Source organism: Aquila chrysaetos, chromosome 10 (assembly GCF_900496995.4).
Source record: "Aquila chrysaetos chrysaetos chromosome 10, bAquChr1.4, whole genome shotgun sequence".
Taxonomy (NCBI): Eukaryota; Metazoa; Chordata; class Aves; order Accipitriformes; family Accipitridae; genus Aquila; species Aquila chrysaetos.
Window position 1 is genome coordinate 15206195 of NC_044013.1, and position 21534 is coordinate 15227728.

General features: G+C 35.9%; 1 protein-coding gene across 13 annotated transcripts in view; it reads right to left on the minus strand.

The window, feature by feature from the left end:
- The window catches only part of ACAP2 (ArfGAP with coiled-coil, ankyrin repeat and PH domains 2), a 71101-nt gene that overhangs the window by 8824 nt on the left and 40743 nt on the right, over nucleotides 1–21534 (minus strand). For 3 of the 13 annotated variants that reach the window (XR_003925234.2, XM_030027010.2, XM_030027008.2), the window contains 15 exons: nucleotides 18930–19042; nucleotides 15104–15124; nucleotides 11837–11888; nucleotides 10321–10421; nucleotides 8988–9093; nucleotides 8336–8544; nucleotides 8051–8120; nucleotides 6580–6674; nucleotides 5041–5225; nucleotides 4604–4708; nucleotides 4145–4237; nucleotides 2649–2836; nucleotides 2214–2323; nucleotides 1081–1191; nucleotides 775–836 (listed from right to left, as the gene is read on the minus strand). Coding sequence is in view for 12 of the 13 variants with exons in the window: in XM_030027010.2 (XP_029882870.1) it covers nucleotides 775–836; nucleotides 1081–1191; nucleotides 2214–2323; nucleotides 2649–2836; nucleotides 4145–4237; nucleotides 4604–4708; nucleotides 5041–5225; nucleotides 6580–6674; nucleotides 8051–8120; nucleotides 8336–8544; nucleotides 8988–9093; nucleotides 10321–10421; nucleotides 11837–11888; nucleotides 15104–15124; nucleotides 18930–19042 (1621 nt within the window). In the remaining variant the exon portion in view is untranslated. The remainder of the gene's footprint in view (nucleotides 1–774; nucleotides 837–1080; nucleotides 1192–2213; nucleotides 2324–2648; nucleotides 2837–4144; nucleotides 4238–4603; nucleotides 4709–5040; nucleotides 5226–6579; nucleotides 6675–8050; nucleotides 8121–8335; nucleotides 8545–8987; nucleotides 9094–10320; nucleotides 10422–11836; nucleotides 11889–15103; nucleotides 15125–18929; nucleotides 19043–21534) is intronic. The other 10 variants (XM_030027013.2, XM_030027012.2, XM_030027017.2 and 7 more) reach the window with 7 other exon arrangements.

Genomic DNA, 21534 nt, shown 5'->3' on the forward strand with positions numbered 1-21534 from the left:
AAATATCACATCAAAACATAGTGTAAATTGGGGCTGAGTGCCTGAGAATAAAGTTGCACATATTCATTAAATATAATTTTTTACTTCCCTGTACCAGTTGGCTCAAATGTCTGCCAATTCTTTTCTTTTTTTTAAATCAAATGGTAAGATACTATGCATACAAAAATACATACTTAAGAATGACTGCTGTGTTTCTTATTTGTATCTTAACAAATAAAAATATTTAAAAATAAAATTTGAGGAAATAATACTTTCCTATTTCTGTCTGGAGTTATTTTGAAATATTTGATGTACATTTTTACATTGGTGTGCAAGCATTTTTTCTTAAAAAGAAAAAGAGGACCATTCCACAGGAAGGACAATGGTATCCTATAATAAGATGAACTGCTCAACTGCCTCTGAGCAACCTGGGACAGAAGGCTGCTATTAAATAACATCAGATAAATCCTAACATCACGTGAATTTCAATGGAACATCAATAGGAGAAAACTGTGGACAACTACCAGCAAAACAGGTTGGTAATGGCTGTAGTTACACACACTACTATAATAACGTACTTTAAACACTCTCCTTTTAGTCCCCTAAATACTCTGACAAAGTCACACCAGTGAATTTCAATGAAGCTTTAACATATGTCAGTTGTTTATAAAAAACATTATTGTATGAAGCTATCTTAAATTTCCCTCAGCTCCTACGAATCTAATTGTAAACTGATAAATTCCTGAATACACTTCTTATACTGCATTTCAGTATGGTTATTAGTAGAGTATTGACCTGGCTGTCCATAGAGTCCTTCTGATTCACGCATTTCTTCATTCATCCTTGCTAAACGCAACCTATGATATAGGAAACAAGAACAACAATGTCATCTTTAAAGCACTAAAAAAAGACTACAATTCAAGACCTACAATGCATTCCTGAACCCCACACCAGTCAGGTCATCTATGGATAGTGCACTCTGCTTTTTCTTTTGCTCTCCCTGTGTTTATGTAAAGGAATTCTGACATTTCTTATATTTTTTAGCTTGAAACAGAAAAGGAAAACCCAGTTACTTAGTCAAAAAAAGAACGTACAACTTACAATGTTACAATATCTGCATTTGCAGCTTCTACTGCTATACTCAATGGATCTTTCCCATCTTCATCAGTGGCATGCTGGTTTGCTCCTCGTTTTAGGAATAAACACACTTGTCTGTTTAGAAAAAGCATTTAAGAATAATTTTCACAACAATAAAGGAAAAAAGCAAATAAATTCAAGCTGGATGCAACATATTTGGCTTAAATCGCCAGAAGTCTCTTGAACGTCTCAAAACAGTGCTGTTCATCTAGAACAACTAAGACGTTAACACAGTAGTAAGCAAAACCTTTAATTATTTAATCCACATTAGAAAGATGCCTAACTCAAATCACGCTAGTGCAGCAAGGAGTTGAACCCTTTAGAAGCAAGACTCTACCCTCCTGTATCACTTTAGGTTGTAGAATCAAAAAACCTCATCCCTTTTACTACAACAGACAAGAACCACTGAACAGGATAAATCAATACAGGAAAGAATACAGTTCACAGGTGCCTGATTTACCCAACAGAAACTGATCTCATTTTTCTCTGCTATTATAATTCTTCATCTTTATAAACATGGCATACTGACTAAGCTTACGTCTTAAACTCTCCCAAGTTGTTGCACTCACTCTATTTAGAATTCATGCATGCAGAGAGTTTGGGTACCACCAACCAGATTACTATGTCCTCACTTGAAGTGAGGTGGTACAGGGTTTCAGTTAAAAGCCATGATTCCAAAACTCAAGATGTAATGCAGTACATTTAAGTAAGATACACACTCGGTGCAACACACAGGTGGGATGAGTCAGAAAAAGCCTTGGCCCTCACACACCACTATTTCTCCAACTTGTATCATATTTCTGAAGAAAACGAAAGAAATCTCATGAGTCTTCACCAAAATTTCATGCTATTTCAAAGCATTATTAAATACATGTTTTTACAAAATGGACCAAAATGTGTTTATAGGCATGTGTTTTGCTAGCGGATGAGACTACTAATTCAAAATGTTGTTTCCTCTCTCACCACAAAAGTTGAGAGAAAAACCTGGATCACCTGAAATATATTAAAATGGCAGAATATTTGGGGAAATGAAGAAGCTTCACATTAACAACTACAGTAACGGATGGCCAATTACAAATTCCGGAGCAGACAGTTACCCCGTGTGTCCTAGAACCGTGGCATGGTGCAGGGGTCCTCTTCCTTTCATGTCTCTGATGTTCACATTGGCCCCATTCTGCAGCAAAAATTCACAAGTAACCAACGAACCCTACGGAATAAATGCAAAGAAACAATTCATCACCAGATCTCTACAGTAAGAGCCAAACACGTTTTGCCTTCTCACCACTGAGTCATGTGGCGAAACAAAATGGATTTGCTTCCATATCAAATTTAAACACTACTAGGTTATATAGTTCCAAACAAAACATTAAATAGTTCAGAAACAACTTTGAGAGAACATTGTAAAGACAACTTCAGCACCACATTATCATTCATTAGTTATGCAAGCAGTTCAAAAGGAACAGTGACACAGAAATATCCCTATTATTCCCCTTCCCCTCCTCCCATGTCAGTCAATGCTGTATGTCACATACCCCTCGCACTGCCTGAATAAGTGGTGTTGCTTTGTTTTCTTCTACGTTGACCCAGTTTACTTCAGCTCCATGGGCCAATGCTTCTGCCATATCAGGCAGATTCTTCTCAAAGGCAGCTCGATACAGCTGCAATCCTGGACTAGACTGTTTGGAGTCACAGAACACAGAAGACTCTTGCCTGTCTCCTTCTGGAAAAAAAAAAAAAAAAATTGCTTATCTAATCCTGTTTTTATAAGGTAGCTCCTGGAATTCTGACCAAAATGTCATTTCTCCAGCATAAGGTAGCTCAGGTTTTGCAGAATGCTGTGCATTGTTGCCCCATTCGGCCAGGAGAAGTCACAGATGCCTTTAGCTTGTTCTAGCATTCAGGCATGGCCACTTCACAGAATTATTACTGCCCAAAAAACATTCTCTCCACATTACTGGCACATGTGAATATCATTGAATCTACATATCCCGTGTCATTTCTAAGAAATGACTTTAGGTTACAAGTGTGTTTTATCCTATACTGCAAGATATGAATAAAACTAATTTCCTGCAGTGATGTAGTCATACAAATATATCTTTATCTGCAACAGCTTGATACACCTGAATATGAGGCTAATACTATTCTGACCTAATTTTCGTTAGCACATACCATTGTCATTTACCAATTACTTGCTATGGCTATAATCTTTTGGACTAAAGCATAATCTTTCTTTTAATCTCAATAAGAGTTTGAGAGAGTGAAGTCTGGAGATAAAGACATTGTTATATGTAAGCTTTCATGAGTTACAGCATCATAAGTGTTTCTACAACGCAGTCAAAGAAAGGATCCAACCCACATGCTGCTTGCCTGTAAACCACAGCTGTGAACTACTGGATTTAAAACATACCTCAGAAGAGTGTTGTGATGTAGAAGAATAAGATTGCTTTATAAATAAATGTTTTAGATGTATTGAGTATAGCTTGTCAAAATATCTGTCAGACCAGGATGCTAATATTAGATAGCAAATAATTTCATCAATCAATTTATAAAACTTTGAATAAAGAGGGGGTAGTGTTTAAAGACATGGTCAATTCCACATAAACAGAAAACAGAAAAATTAAGCAAGAATGCTCAAATAACACATAAAAGCCTATTATCTGTGACTTAACAGGAATTCTACCTCCAAGGATTTAACTATTTATAAAAGGATTATGCACTTCTGGGGAGACTTGTCTGTATCAAAATGCAGCATTGCTCTATCTGTAAAAAACCAAAGTTCTGGCTCAGTATCATCTGACTGGAAAAAACATAGTTCTCTGAACTCAGTTAGAAAAACTCAATGTCATTCTTGCTACCAAGCCTGGAGGAGAGAAAGGTCACTCAAGCAATTACTACCCTTCTTAAAAATGTTTCAGCCCACCAGGATAGAAGAGACATGAATCGTATCACCAAGTACTAACTCCTTTTACAAGAACATGCTACCAAGAAGTGATTAAATTTTCATCTTAAAGTGCAAAGCCTAACACACCTGGTTCATACAAACTGTTAGCTGATATAGTAGAGACAAGGTGTTCTCTGCTGTCATCAGCACTCTGCTGGATCCCACTGTCACTGCTTCGTACTGTTTTGGGGAGAAACTGTAATTACTATGCAGACCATAAGTTACCTACTCTTCACAGATACCATGATAATAAAGCAAGCTCTTATACTTGGTCCTGAATACATGATTTTTTTAAAATTACTAATAATTATTCAATATTCTTAATGCATCCATAGAAAAATAGGAAGTCACATATTGCAACCATAATAATAGTCAAAGATTATTAGAAAGGAAAAGATCAGGATAAGTAAAAAAGCTTAAATTATTTCATGAAAACACTAAGCAATGCAGTAGCCTGGAGACAATAGATTAAAGGCAGGGAGATGGCCACAACACACAATGGACCACTAGTGCAAATACTGAACACGCCATAGCTGTAGTACTTACTACTACGTAGTTTTGAAGAGGTATCAAAGTAGGAGAAGAGTGAATCTAGTTCATCAGGACAGAACAGAGACTCCCGCCTCGCCTCGTCGCTACTTACAGCAACCGCTGGGACATGCAAGTTAGCAAAGCACAAAGCAGGCAGTAAGGAAGGGATAGGGCAGGAAAGAACGTTATTGGAAAAATTAAGGATGAAAATACGGAGGAAAGAAGGTGGTTAATATGTTTCTGAAAGATAAGCATCCCCACTACAAACTCTTCCCCACCTAAAAATACACACCTCTGAACAAGTCTTTTCTCCCTTATACTTCTGAACTAGGCTATGACCCATTAGAAGACAGATTCTGATTTCTCTGCATGAGGCAGGAAATCAATTAATACAAAAATATGTTACTTAAAGAACATATGTAATATAGCTAAGGAGAGAAGCATGTAAATACCTTTTAGGGATGCCGCACCTTGTTCCCCTGCCAAAAGGGATTTTTCAGGGCCACTGTGCCTTTTCTCTTCCTGACTTTGAGGCAAAACTTTTGTTCCGGATTCAAGTAGAGATACTGACACAGGCTGCCTCTCTACAAACTTTCTCTCCACGTATTTTGCTCTGATGTATGCCTCCTTCTCCTGCCTGTCATATACAAAAATCCCTGGAGTTAGTAAGCTAATATTTTAGTATCTTTATGTATTAAAAGAACATCTATTTCATACTAAAGCCAGTAACCAAAACTGTAGTTTGGCATTGCACATAAGACACACTTACAGCACATTTTCAGAAATATGAAAAGGACACTATCTAACTCTTTCTGGATTCTTGATTAAATTTTGCATAAGGGTCAAAAGAAAGTAATTTTGTTAAACTCACATATGTATATTTTCTTTCAGGCAGACTTTAGAAAGTGGTATGTGGAAGAAATAAGCATTAGTCACTGTATGTTACTTCTTGGCATTAATCCTTTATACATATTTTACATTGTTAATAACCAATTAATATAGCATATATTTAGTTTCTTAGGTAAATATAAATTGCAACATTTGTTAAAGGAACATCAAGCTTGCACAAGAGAACAGTAACAATAAGCCTCAGGTAGGCACAGCCACCAGTTCCATAACGCATACTGAAATATTTTTTCTTGTAACCTGAGGTTATCCTCTTAAGACATACACACCAGTTGTGACAACCTGATGAAAGGGGCTATAAAAGTATTACTATTGAAACTGCTGAAAAGCAGTTACCACTAGAAGGAATATCTAGCAAATCTCTTACATTACTTATATCATTATCATTGTCTCCAAATTGCCAACACTTTATAAAACGCTGTTTTCTATACCATAAAACTGCCTGACAGCAAGCAGCACAGAACTGGAAAGCTGGTAAAAGTTTTAAAAGACATCTTATACAGCAGAACCAAACATTAGGAAACTACTTTCATACACAAATTAGCATCAGAGAAATGGAAGACAGCAGTACAATCAATTAAAAGGTTGCTGTAAAGCAGCAGAGCTCATGTACAATGTAGGCAGAAAGAAGAGAGCATTCTGGGGATCAGGGAACAAGAGTCAAACTCAAGAACAAAGTCACTGTAAACAAAAGGCACAGCCAAAGGCTCCTTCCAGGAGCACTCACAAAGTACAGCTGGCTGAGATGGTACAAAGTAAACAGGAAACAAAATCAACATGCCCACTTGATGAGACAGAACAGAATGCTATAAAGTTGTCACCAAAAGGAGGGATTGAGATCAGAAAAAGAGCAAATTAACAAGAGAAGCCAAAAGTAACCAAGAGAAGGAATACCCAGTAAAGACAGAGAGGGAGAAAAGGGGGAGAGCAAAACATACTGGTGATATGTTTATCCCCTGGTGATAAGGGGAAACAAAGATTAAATCAAAGGAGTGTTAATAGTTAACTAGCAGCATCTTTTAAAGCTGGAGGCTGAAGGAAGCAACAACAGAAGGAAGTAAGAGGCACTGCTGGTAAATTACTACCTTTGGCTTCCAGGTTGTGGCTTCTTTACTCCCACTTTTTCCAACTTTGCTTCATATATTCTATTTATAACATCATTTCCCAATTCACACATAAGCTGTGAAGCAAAGTAAACAAACTCAAATACAGTTGCAAAAGGCTTTATCTACCTATTTAGTTGGTTTTAACCTCACTTAGCCTATTTTTACAACTTAGTATTTTCACTGGTAAAAGTACACTTACAGAAATAAGCATGGGTTTACATCATGATAATGAAACAATCAGTGAATAGAGAGACCAAATTCTGAGTAAGATAGCAAAAAATATAGTCACTCTCTTAAAGTGCCATTCCCTTCTAGAAAAAGGAGTGCAAAAATTACCAGCTGTCATTCAAGAATCTTTTCTGTCCAGAGTGACATCTGCAAGCCTCATTAACAAAGGTATTCTTTTCTATGAGCTTTGCCAGTAGCTATTCTTATCCCATCAGTCAGCAAGAGACAATTCAATCAACTCTACTCCATCTTGTCCAACAGACTTTTTGCTAAACCATAATCTGTTATGTCTATAGAAAAAGATCAAAGACAAAAAGCAGCCTGCAGATACTACCTTTAAAAAGAATTTGGCCCATGAAGTCAAACTTACTGATGGAAATGAACAGACTTCTTGCTTCTAATTCCAGATAGAACATTTAGCTCTGGTATTTACATGAACAGGATAAGAGGTATAGTTTTGGGGGGTTTTTGTTTGTTTGTTTCCTCAGCATGAACACATTGATATTAAAACTATTTAAGGTCAAACCACAAGAGCAACACCCCTCTTCACTTTGTCTTCTGATTGTTCAGAACAGAGAAGCAATACCTAAGTACCAGAACATCCCACCTAGAAACAAATGCTTTGCAACTGTTACCCAGTTGCACACATGCATCTGTGCGCGAGTTCCTATTTTGGAAATTCAATATCAACATGATTTTCATAACCATGTTTCAAGCTAGAATTTTGGCACACAAATAGCACACAAGAGCAGTTGCATGAGTGTTCTCCTATAAGCCAGTAGGAGTACAAAATCAAGATCTCACTGTAAGAGCTGGCATTTGAATTTTCAAATATGATCATGCTTTAGGCTGATATAGCACTTCCAAAATTTTTCAGCCCACTACATTATTGGTCTGTAAACAGACTTCCCTTTTTATATGTTGAAAGTATCAGATGAAACTTACTACTCAAATTGCATTTGCAAACCTGAAGGTGTCCCAAGTTGTTCTGACTCACAAGTTTGTAACAAGAATAACTATTGCTACTGCATGTATTATAAGAAAGTGTGAATTAAAAAAAAAACAAAACCAACACACAACTATAAACATTTTCTACTCAAAAGTGCAAGACATACACTGGATACAAATGCAAGTGTTTCCTGCATTGAACTTTCTGATGCAGAAGCTTTAGAACAACAATCTAAGTACCGAATAGAAACTGGTTTCAAAACTACTATCATACCTTTAGAAGTTCAGGTTCCCATGAATCCAGCGTTAAAGATCTTACTTTTGAAAAGTGGACTCCCAAGCTCCTAAACAGCATGAAAAAATATTAACCTGTAACTACATGCTATGTCTTACTTCAGACAGCTTTACCAATAATTTATGCAAATAAAGCAGTTACCTTAATTCTGTTTACAAACAGGGGTCTCTAATCTTGCTTCAATATACATTTGAAGAGGCAAACACCACCCTTCCTAATTAAGTCAATGCACAAATTAAATACAGTTCTGAAGAGTTCCCCAACCTGTGTATCCCAGAGCACTCGATGCACAGTGTGATTCCTAGGTTGATACTGGCCCAGCGAGGATCTGCCAAACCACAATCACAGCAGGCAGCATTACCAGGAATACACTGAACTCGCTGTAGAGCACTTTCTCCCTTTAACAACTTCTCTTTTGTCTCACTGCCAGACTCTAGGCTTCCAGTAGAAGGGGATGATTTCTTTTCCTGTTTCTAAAAGAAAAGAAAAGAAAGAAACAAACAAGATAGACACACGCACCAAATTAAAGAAATAAAAGTCCTACGGATATGGACTGTGCACTAGAATCACAGAAAAAAAAAAAACCTTCTGCGTTTAAGGCCAAGGAAACCCATAGAACTGAAAAAATATTTCGTTTTTTAGAAGAAATATTAGAACTGAATATAGGAGTATCCTATGAATTTTAATCACACTTCAGAAAAAAAACCATCAAAACATATAGGCCAAAGTAACATTAGTAAAATGGAGCAAAAGATAGATTAGATATAAATCATAGCCTTCAAAATTTCATTGCATTTCCACCGGAAGACAAACAATGGATTCTTTTTTTCCTTCCCTCTCATAAAAAGAGGTTTTCTCTGTTTTTAATTTTCAGGATCTAAAGAGCGGTTGTTGTTTGCTCGGTTTTTAAACTCACCTCAGATTCATCCCCTTTCTCTCTATATGCTGTAGCAATACTGGTCTGAACAGCCTTAATCCATGCCTGCCGCAGCTTTTCCGAATCAGCCTGAAGCATGCAGCTTCTGTGACAAATCACATGTGTACTCAGATTGAAAGAGACTGACCAAGCAGCTAACATCAAATAACACATTGTTCAATAAAATACAGACTCTTGAGAAAGTTTCTCACTATCACCACAAGTATATTGTTTAATAGGCATCATCTAATAAACCTGTTTATTTTGAGATAACGAAGCAGCTGACCCTTTATGAATTGCAAACTCCTTGTCTCAAAACTATTTGCAGGTAATGCTAAAACATATAGATATGACTTCTCAAGTAACCCAGGGAATGGCTTAGTTTCCTATTCCCTTTCTTTTCTCATTCCAAATTTTTCATTTTTATATCCACACATGCAATTTGCCTCCATGACTAATTACACAAGATACAGGTATAAGTCCTTCAAAAAACAGTTTCATTCACTGAGATCAAGAGAAAATTATTTTAAAGCTCTCTGACAAAGAGTGAACTACTTTTCACACCAACAATCAAAGGAAACAGGTCATAAAGTACAAAACTGTTTCAACCCTAAGTGTTGGAAAAGCATAGGCAAGCAGGAGCAAAATGCACATTAAAGTGAACCACAAATGAGGATGCAAACATTAGGACAGCAATCTATTAAGAAGAGAAACGTTAAGTAGGAGTGGGGAGCGTAGATAACATCCAAACCTAAAAGCAGGTTGAGCTTACATCAAAAACTTAAATATAGTCACATCTCAAAATCATTAATAAGAAATCCATGTCCTGCCCTTCCTGCGGCAGGACTGCCATGTTTTTCCAAATACAACCAAACCAATACACTGCACTGCTAGAGCTGAAAAATATTTTTATTTGGTAGTTTCATGTAGTGCATTCTCAAATGTAATATAACACTACTGGAGACAACAGCTTGTTAGTATGTTTCTCTCTCATTACACCAATCAGAAATCTGGAGAAGCAGATCTATTTTCTACATTACTATGCAGTTTGATAGTATCAGCTACTACTAAGCCCCAACAGCTCCACAACCACAAGCCTTTTATGCTTAAAGCACAAGAATGCATGTTTATGTTAATGCCAAAAGTAAACTGAATACTAGGAACACTTCTCACAGCATCACTTCTCTTAGCAAATATTTCAGAGAACAGAATTGTTCAGCTACTTTTTCTGTTTTGATCTATTCCAAGAGACATGTTAATCCTGCATTTCAAGACAACTGAATGCAATGACTTTTTTATTTTTAAATAAACATGTTCCATCACTTCTCCTTACTTTGTTGGAGAAACCACTTCAAAACAGAAACGTCTTTCTATGTCTTCACAGTGTTTAACTGTGCAAAGCCGCAAGTCCTCAACAACTACCGTGGGATTATCCTAAGAGACAAAAATTAACAAAAATGTCACATAGAGGAAAGAGAATAAAGTTGCTAATAATCCCAAATTATTTATCATTGAATTATATTTGCTTGTTCACACAAATTTTTCCTCCAAAAATATAATTGTAAGTAGGTAGAATCAGAGATACTTAGCAGGAAGTATTTAGATAAATTTTAGTGTTTAGTTGTATTTCATGAAAATTTAATGCAAACTTTGGAGAATTACTTTTTACCTGCAATCCAATCTGCTAATAATCAATACCTTAAATTTAAACAACAGTATTCAAAGGAGTTCAAAGATACTTTCTAAGAGATGCAATTAAATCACAAATAAATCAGAAAGATTACACCTAAATCAGCAGTATTATAAGTGCCAAGTACAAAACCCAGAAGCTGGATGCAGTGGTTTTGAAAATTTGATTCAATTCATAAGAAGTCTATTCTAAGCTAATGGCATTTTAAAGGTGAGTTTTTAAAAAACATAAAAACGTAATTGGAATTCACAAACACAAAATGCCCATCTCAAATGTGCTCACATAAACTCAACAGTTTCCTTCCTTTCCAACCACAAAAATGAAGACCCTTAATTTGATAGTATCAGATAACAAGGAATAGCCTCTGATCTGTTAACACTGAAGAGAAATTAATTGTCTTAAGCTCTCCCCCCCCTGCCCCCCATCTCCACACAGTTCTCTGTTTTTTTTCCAACACAAAGTACAGTTACAGCGATGTGGTGCATAAGCAGATTCTAGAACAGTAAATAAAGGAGCACAGGCCCAAATGTTGGTTGAAAAGGCTGGCTTCTACAGCTTGGGGCAGCGATGCACTCAGCGCTGTAATACACAACTGTACTTTCCCACCAGCAAGCAGACATTGGCTGCTGAACCACCTCACATTTTCAGTATCAAATACATGTACATAACATCCCTGACTGTTTCATAACAAATGCTTTCAAACCTTTTCTTCCCCCCTCTCTCCCCAATTGCTAAATTGGATATGTGAACCCAGTAAGCAACTGGAAGGAGCAAGTCCTGAAAGAGTTAAACACAACTGCTCAAAAAACAGCATGGAATACTCCACTGCCACCAAGTGCCTACAAGCCTTTTGGGACCAACAACTTTTAAGGCTCTTCATAAACCTTCTCTGCAACAAGGTAACAAAACCCACAGCAAATAAAGTATGTGCTTACAAGTCACTGTGCAGGAATCTCAAAATCTGGAAGTGTAGCAATTAGTCTCATTTTACAAGGGAAGAAGTCTCATTTTCTCAAAGCGGAATGTAATTTAGAAAATGCAGTAGGTTGTTGAAGACCACACAGGATGCCAATGTCAGCACTGCTTCTCCTTCCCCTGATCAATCAGGAAAACCATCACCCACACCCCAAACTATCCCAAGCCAGTTTTTGATACCTACCTTAAATTTCTTCTGGTACACAAGTTGGTTATTTTGTATTGAGAACCAGCGCCTATTCAAATGAAGAGACATCCAGAGAATACATAACTGATTTTACAGTGCTTATTTGACCAAAATGCGCTAACATACAGTCTGCAGAGAGACTGCATAAAAGAATTCACAGAAGTAATGCCGCAGTCAGTTTTGGCAACTATTTCATGAGAACATTGAAAAAAGGGAAAGCAAAGACAAAACAGAAAAGAAAGCAAGGTTCAAATAATTTGAGTCCTAAACAAACGCATTCATGTTATGACAACATTAGTTAAGCTATCACACAAAACATTTTCATTTCAAAGAACATTTACTTCTGTATTTTAGCAGCAAGCTACAAGTAATTGTTTGATAACACAAATTTGGATAGTTTGAATAACAAAGATACTTAAAATATGTAAACTACTTACTCCTGAAATATTTTTGAGTAGAACTAAGAAATAACTTACTAAGGCACTAAAAATACTACATGTTGCTATTCCATGCATGTTTAATGTCTATCTATGCTTGGCATTTCTTAAAATTTTAGACACTGAAATGAAAAGATTGCACACAAAAAACCAAAGCAAAACCAAGGAAAATCTTTTACATAGGATCCTAACTTAAGCCTCAGCTTTGTAGGAAAACAACAAATAAAAGATTTAATGAAGGCATCCTATAAAATCTAAGAGATAACGTAATGCTTAAAAACTCCTCTGAACTGTATCATTCCTTGTCAAACTCACTGTTCAGATAGGATACAATTCATAGAGAGTGCAAAAATCATTCATATTGTGGAAAAAAATATGAGGGCCTCAGATCCAACAACTGCATTTTATCAGACCACTGAATATAAAAAAAGCAGCAAATATAACCATCCCTTTCTAGCTCTTCTGGGGATGCACAAAATAAAAGCTAACCAATCATCACTGGTTTTGATATACTGACAAAAATCAAGGTAACATAAGAAATAATTAAGTCCTGCTACACTTACTTTGTTTTGTTCAGGCTTATAATGTGAACCTGTGTTTATCACTGCATAATTACTCAATTATCTCTCATACCTCACTTTATGCCACACTACTTTTTTCTGCACTGTCAATTAGTTTGAATAGTAACAGTATACAAAATATTGTATTGCAACATATCTTGTTATTCTCCACAGGCTGTTGAACTTCAAGCTACAGTTTACTACAATTAGTAACAAGAGGGCTTCATATATTTATTCAACCACCACAAGCCATTCATGAGATGTAGCACACAAAGATTGTTAAGAAAAATTAAGATATACAAAAAAGTTAGATACAAATCAGAAAATCTAGTATTTGTTAGAAAAGTTAGTACTCAGTAGACAGATGAGATTCTACCTTTTAACAATCTTTTCAAATGTTGTGCAGATATATTTAATTTAAAAAGCAACAACAGGATCTTCTTTTAATACTGGATTTCCAACATAAAAAGTCATCTTTTTGGATTAAAATAATTGAACAAAATAATGCAAAAAGTTAACTACTTTTTCAATTTATTAGCAGCAGTAGTTTTGGTCACTGCTATTTAAAAGGTATCACCTTTACCATCTATTTAAAAAAAACCATAGATGAGGTAACTAAGTCTCAAATATGAGCCTAAGGCAGGTTATTACTAATATTTAAATATATAACTCAACAAAAAAAGCAGAGTCAAAAAGGAAAATAAACCCAGGCTTTTTAATGTGCTTTTTTTGAACGTAACACCAAATAGAAAAACATGAAAAGCAGTACCTAAGTGATAAAGGAAAAAAAAAAACAAACCAAAAACCAAACCGAAAAACGGAGCCTTGCCCCAAGATAACATGGAATGGAGCAAAACCCTAATAATGGCCTTAGGTAGTATAATTAACTTCATTAATGCAATGCTTCCATTTGTTCTACAGCTAAATATTTAGTGAGTTACTGAAGTAAATAAGGTCCAATCTGATCAACTGGATATAAGTGAGCACACAAATTGTAAAACAAATTTGTGTCATCTTTAAAGCCTAGTCTAGAAGTTTTCAAAGTATTCTAGCCCCTTTCTTTTTCTAGTACAGAAATTAAGTCTAAGAGAAGTTTTCAGTCCAGCCAAAGTGTGGGGGTTTTGATTGTTGGTTTTTTTTTTAGAAACTTTTATTGAACAAGATCAACAATTTAGAATGTAGTATAACTTGTAGATCACACTTCTGAAGTAAGTGTCAATGGAAAATAAAGTTAATACATTTTATTGTATGCTTGAAAAAAATAAAAGTGGCAGACTCCCCCCAACATGTCAGCACCACAGCAGTTTTATTCAGGCCAAAAACTTTGAATTATTTCTTATTAACCAAGTATCATCAGTAAACTCATTACTGTAAGGAAACAGACTGCTGGGGGTCTACAGCAGTAACAGCCAGGAACTTCTGAGGTACAGTATATGTACTGAAGGTGCTGTTACAGGGTATACCACATCTATCCTGTTCTAAGAATTAATGTTCATAAACTTTTAGGCAAAATGTGTGCAGTAAGTACTGACCATTATCAAAGTTTCATTAAATGTGTCATGCTGTCAAAAACAGGAGAGAAGCATGGTGAAGGAAAAAACATACTTGGGGAATCTTAAAGTAATTTGCACTGCCTCACTCATTAGTGCTTAAATATAGCTGTTTGTGTTTAGAAACCAAATGTTTTCCATCATTTATACCTACACAATTCGAAAGAGTATTTGTTAAATAGGAAACAATACAAAATTCATTGAAAAACATTTCCAGTTTCTGAGAACTGAGTAATACCAAAAAGAAATATAAAATTTAAATTGAGTTTTACATTAAAAAAAAATTAATCACACTTATTGATTCTCAAAAGGAAACAGTTTTCTTCACTAGTTGCTATCAGCATGCAAATAAAACAGAGTGATTAAGAATGCACAACATTTAAAAGTTACACTTCTATTTCCAATGCAGTTGGTAAGAAAAACCTCACCAACATCAACTGGAAAAAGTCAAAACACTGATCTTGTAAGCTCAGAAGTTTGTGTGCAGAAACTTTGCTGTAATTCCTTTTTAGCTAAAACTAACTCAATCTTTCTAATTCTTTTAAAGGTGTTGAGCAGCAGGTATACTGGCATCCCAGGCAGAATCCTTCTGTTATTTTCTTAGACTGAGCCACTTATACATCCATTGCAAGTAATCAAAATTAAATGCAGGGTTAATTAAGAGCTTTTTGCGTGCCAAAGAAACATTGGGAAGGTATAAAAGAAGCTGGTTGGTACCTGATGTGATCTGGCTTTTTCCTGTCATGTGAAAAAATGGGGTAGGATTAAAACATAAGGGAAAGGAGGAGAAGGAATGAAAAATGCAAAATGAGCAAAATAAGCAAAGAATTAGCATGATCTGAAAATACAGCAGAATTAAAAAGGAAAACATTTAATGCATCCAACCTAAAACCTATTTAGAACATACTAGTGTTTGATAAATGTTTCTTTCCCTATACACATTTATTGACGCATATCTTTCTTTATGATATGGACTTATTTTTCATTTGAATTTCTAGGAACTAAAACAGCTTTCCACCCACTGCTCCACAATAATAAATGCACCTGATTTCAGTTCCTGATGCCTTAAGAAAAATTGTGCACAATAAGATACATCATTTACAAACAGATAGACGTACATTCAAAAAATAGGTCTCCATACCTCTTACTGTCAGACTTTCCAGTATAAAGATATCATTTTGATTCCGTTAAAGTATATTATCTGAAATACTCACGTACATTATACACTATCCATTTAGCCACAATTAAAAGAGATTGCAAAATCTCCAGCTCTTTCAAAACACAGCAACATTGAATTGCAAATAGCTCTTGTGGTTTACTTTGTAACCTGCTCAAACACTATTTGTTTCTCAAGCCAGTGTCATGCAGAAATATCCCAAGAACAGGAAATCTGATGCAAAAGCCCAAATAACTAGTCTTCAGACAATTAAAGCCAAGCTGCCAGCTGCCCAAGAAGAAACTAGAACATCCTAGTAAGAAATTAGCTTGGATTGGAAACAAAATAAGTTTTCATTCATCAGAACAGATTTGCCCCCCTTCAAAGGGCTGCATTATATGGTTTTAATTTTTTCTCCCCCAGCAACCAGACTTCCCAGGATGATCCACTATGGTGTCCATGGACTCATTAACCAAGACATGCACACAGAAGCATCACAATTATCGAGTTTGCCTAGAATCTTAGAACCATACTGATGCGTGTCAAATCCAGACAAAATCCATTGTACCGTTTCCTTTTCTCTTATGTTTTTAATGGAGGCAAGTATACACTAACAGTGGTAATTGCAATGATTTTTGGTGCCTTTAATTCAGGTTTAAAGGAGTACTTAAAAAGGTCTAGAACCATCAAAACACCAACTGATACCAACAGTGGGAAAAGAGAAACTGCCATTTTAAGTACATCTTACTACTGACAGCGTAATCAGCAGTTAGCAAGGAAGATCAGTGCCATCACCCTTGGCTCAGAACATGAGGAAATTCCAGTATTTCTTTCTGGGTAAATTCTTCTAGTTTTGTTTCAGCTGGTTGATTTTCCACCTATCTCCCCCAAAGATGGGCATACAATGAAGCAGCAAACTACCTATCTGATAAGAACACTGAAAATATCTTGTCTGTCTTGGTGTCTCTGACTTCAGCTCTGAATTCCATCACGTAAAATACATAATTCTCTAAATGTTTCCTCCTTTGGTATTTCATTGTACATTTTTAGGCACAAAACAGTTCAATGCAACAACATGGTCCTTTCTTGTACTCCACCTAGTGACTGGAAAAACACACTCACCTCTAATATATGCTAAACTTTAATCAGTATTATCTCCCTGCAGCTGAAACTGCAGTAGTACATAAGTAAAGCATTCCATCAGTGGAAACAGGCAGTGGAAAGTGGCAATGACCACTTCAGTGCCTACAACATAGCAAGCAATTACAAATGTATTCAGAATAAAAATAAGATAAAAATACTTCTCTATTTTTATTAAAACATGAAAAATGGGGCTAGATGCAGAAACTAATAGTTGTCTTCATGAAGGAGGTCTTAAACATATATTTTATGTATAATAATAGTAGTAGTAGTTTCATAACAATTAGCAATGGTTTGTGAAGTACAAAATTAAAATGATTGATTCAATTTCTAAACCGTGTTTACAGATAGCATATCCAATGCTATTCTCTGCCTAATTCTGAAGCATCCAACTAGCCTATCACAGTAGGATAAGTTACCAAGAATCTCAGATTAAATAAAGGTTACAGGTTTAGCTTTATTGAATACTCTTGTGACAAATAGAAGAAAAAACTATAAGCAAATATAAATTATATAGTAAAAGTAGGTAGCTCTGACTCATTACTGAGCTGTTTACCTTGGCTCACTTAAATAACTTATTGTTTGGATATGTTTTTATTATACATGTTCAAACCTGTAACTTAACCTGAAAGAATGTCATTGTGTATCTTGATTTAATTATGACTTCCCTGTACTTATTTTGTGTCCATTTAAATTTCTAACATACAGGAGTTTTAATTGAATCCTACTCCGTAACCACCTTAAAGTAAGATACATGTACAGTATTACTAGGTATGAAGCCATGTGGAAGAATAATATTTCTCAGCTACCTTCTAACACTCCTGTCCTGCTCCCTCCTGCCACCTCTCTTCAGAGCAAGACCTTCAAGCTATCCAAAAGAAGAACCCAGAGTGAGTCAGAGTTTTGCCTTCAGTCACTTATCAAGAGGCTGCAGTCAATCCTGCAGAACACTTTGCAAAAAGGACCCTTTCAGCCTGTTGAGAAACCAATAAAGGACAATCTCCTGCCTTGCTACTGTGGATTTTTCTCAGTGTGCTTACACTAACATTTTACTTCAGACCAGGAACATGGTTTTGAAGCATATCTCCCAGTTTTCTCCCTTCACTGTCCTTTGAGGCCTCGCAGATTTGTCTTGGAGAACTCTGAATTCTGCTTGGATGAAACTAACACAGAAGGTACATTACAATTACAGGTGGATAATCAGACCACAGCACCAGACTAGTAGTCTGAAGCAAAATCTCTTATACTAGTTGCACATGACTTGCTAATACAGATACAGTCTTATTGACACCAGTGGCCCTTGCATCAGTCTATGGATTTAAGTGAAGCAATCCCAATTTGTTACAGACTTTTGATGTTCTGAGATGCTCAAGGAGCTATAGAATAATTAAGGTTAGAAGGGATCACATATCCAAATGTACATTCTGGCCTTCGAAACACAGCAAATAGTTTAACAGAAGCACTCCTGCAAAAATTACAGAGCATAAGATAATAAAAAGAGCTCTATATCACAACAAATTAACTTTAAAATTCAAGAACTGTTTCCAGCTACACTGCGAATGCTCCAGCATATATAATATTTCCTTGAAAAAAGCATACACCCTTGGAAATGCAAAAGAAATCCTGTTCAGGGACAAAAATATTTAAACAATAGTAAAATATACATTGTTAAAGAGACATGACTAACGACATATTTTGAATCCCAACAGGACCATCAAAACTACTAAGCAGAAGTCACTGCACAGGACAGGAATTGTAAAGGATAACAATTACGTGCTTATCTTTCAGGAAAAATAACTTGAGTTCTTGAGTACTGGAGTCCTTCACTGTGTTTCCCAGTTTCCAATGGCTACGCAACTTCCATTTTACTTTGTCCTCTAACATTTATTTTCCCAGCATATACATTCACATAGCTTATTGTATAAAATCATAAGGATCGCTCTGTTTCAACTCCAAAGTAAGGCCAAAACACAATTAGAGCCAGATCGCGCACAGCAAAGCACATTTTCCATACATACGACTTCTCCAGACTAAGATACACTCTTAGAAAAAGGCTTGCAAACAACTAGGACAGAAAATAAGGAAAAACGGCTTTGAAGTGTCATCTCTACGCCAATTAACAGAGTCGTCCAAGTGTTCTGTCAAAACTGTGGAATCAGTGAGTTGCATAGGTTATAAGTCAGACCAGAATTTAGCTTAACAAGCAGTATCTTAATGAGCTAGTAAATAGAGGTTCTGAATAATTACCTGTTCCAAGTCTTGAAGGCATTGCTGGCTCGCTTAAATAGATAACCTTCCATAACAATACCATTGGCTGCATCTACATTGTATTCTAGTTTAGTATCATCACTGGAATAATCCTAGTACAAAGGAACAAGAGAAGAAAAAGACATTGCAGTTTCAAATAAAACTTCAAATATGGGCAGTATTAATGTCAAAAAGTAAACATTTAGGAATAATGTTTTGCTTGCAACACTGATTAGTCAAGCCATGACTCTCTCAGCCCCTGACAATTTTTTTTAAAAAGCATTTTAAAGAGATCAGAATGCTAAAGATATTTACTTTACCTGCACGCAAGGGGAATTTCTTGCTCAGGTATTGGTGACCTCTATGGCCAAATAGAGGGCAAACACTACTGACAGATCATCTGATGCTTCAAGTGTCTGCTCAAATGGTCTCACATATATTCCAAAAAAAGGGAAGAGTAAGGTAGAGGAAAAGGGGCAATGGGAGTTAGGAGTCAAAACTGAAAAGCAATTGCAGCCTGTTACAGACAACTGTATAGAGCCAGTATTGCTTTAGCATTTTCTTCAGCTCTGTCATCTTGACAGGTGAGCCGGATCAGAACTTAGAAGACAAGTAACCAAACAAAGATGACACTATCAGTTATCTCTAAATTATAGCAGTCAGGGTGCTGGCAATGATGACAAGAACTTAGGAGTAATTTTTTCTTTATGATCTTTGACAAGAATATGAAGCTAGAAGCAGGACAAGGGAATATACATTTCAATCAAGCTAATAACAAATAGTAACAGCTAATAACAGTTAATAACAGCTTTAAAAGTTTTAGAAAGGTTAACTACTTCACATCTCCAGCAAAGATAAACTAAGTAGCAATACATGTGGTGATTATTTGCTTTCACATCATTTGAAACAGCATGGACTCTTCCCAGGGAGCTACAGAGTTCAGGTATTCAGTGAGTGGGTGCCTAACAGCTGCTAGGGGTGCATTAAAAAGCACACATGGAGTAACATCATTTATCATAAGCTATGTCCGGAGATCAAAATAATGACATGTTATTATTTAATTTCACTGTTAGTGAAACATATCCTTAAAGTAGACTAACATACAGCTTCTTCCCCTTAACTAGGGCAGAAGAGAAACATCACTGAAAATTAAGTTTCAGAACAAAAAAACCCAGGTTAAATACTGAAGATGCAGTACACTTCATAATGTCATGCTCCCATACCTTCAGCAGGTACTTTTTGTAAATTGCAAACAGCAGCTTTGTGTGAAAAGCATGTCTGTAAATCTGTTTTGTACTTTGTTCCTTAGGAATTTGTCTGTAGATAGGGGAAAAGAGGCTACACCAAAAAAAAAAGTCAGCTTCCAAAACAATACCTTTAGCCCTATGTAATAGCACAGCCTGAACACAAATTTTCTGCTCCACACAATATTTACTCTTATACATGCAGATGGTTTGGTCCAATCCAAGGTTAAACAAGACAGTGAAGCAGCTATAAATATCAAAATGGGTCCTTTACAATCCCAGGCCAGCACAGCACCTAATTCTATAAAATTACTCAGTGTTTTCAGCTATTATCAATCTGAATAGATTAACTGAATTTGAAATATTAAATCTAGATTTTTATTAATTCACTGGCAGAAGATCAGTGCAAAGGTAAGAGTTCCAAAAGCAAATGGAACTATTGTATCACTACCATATACTCATCTGAATAAACATATAGGTTGCAAATAAAAGCTTCTCAAAGATCACAAATTTGTGCATTTATTATTCAGCGTTTAATAACTGATTTTCTGTTTTCTAGATCAGAACATGCTGAACATTAAAGACTTCAGGTAAGCACAAACAGCCAAATATCACAGTAAAATTTTAACTTAGAGAATGTTGGTGTATGTCACAACTTATGACATAAACAAACATTCTCAAAGTGTTAAAAGTCCTTTCTGGTTTTTTCCTATCCTCTCAAAAAAAAAAAAAAAGAAAACCCCTATAAGCACAGACTTAGAAATGCTGATGACACATTCCCTCCCTCCCCAAAAACCTGATAAATTAATCTAACTTACCAGCTCCCAAACATAATGAAACCTGCTAAAGATTTGCATCTTCCTGCCTCAGTGATGCCTGCAACTCCTTGTCTAGTGAAAGACAATATACATTCCCTCAGTCTCTTCTGTCCAAACTACTATGTAATCACATTTTCCTCCAGGTTTGGAGAACTGCTGCAGAAAATGCAACTGTCTTTTCCAATGAATCCAGATTTATGCTTTGAAGACATATGCAAGCATAACAAGAAAACTCCTTTGGATCATTTATCATGCTACACGCAGTCCAAATTGTCTAAAATACTGAGCCTTCCTCATGAAGTGTACTGAGCATCACTTTTAATGGCTTCCCTGATTGACTTCCACCTTTATAGAACAGATAAAGACACAAGAGCATACAGAGAAATGTTGAATATTTTCCTAACTATTCATAGCAGGCTACCAACTGGGGGGGGGGGGGGGGGGGGTGTGGAATAAAGCTTCCATATGCTTTAATCCATAACACTTCATTGATAAAGTTGTGGTCAGGAAAAAAATGAACAAACAAACAAAAAACGCCCCACG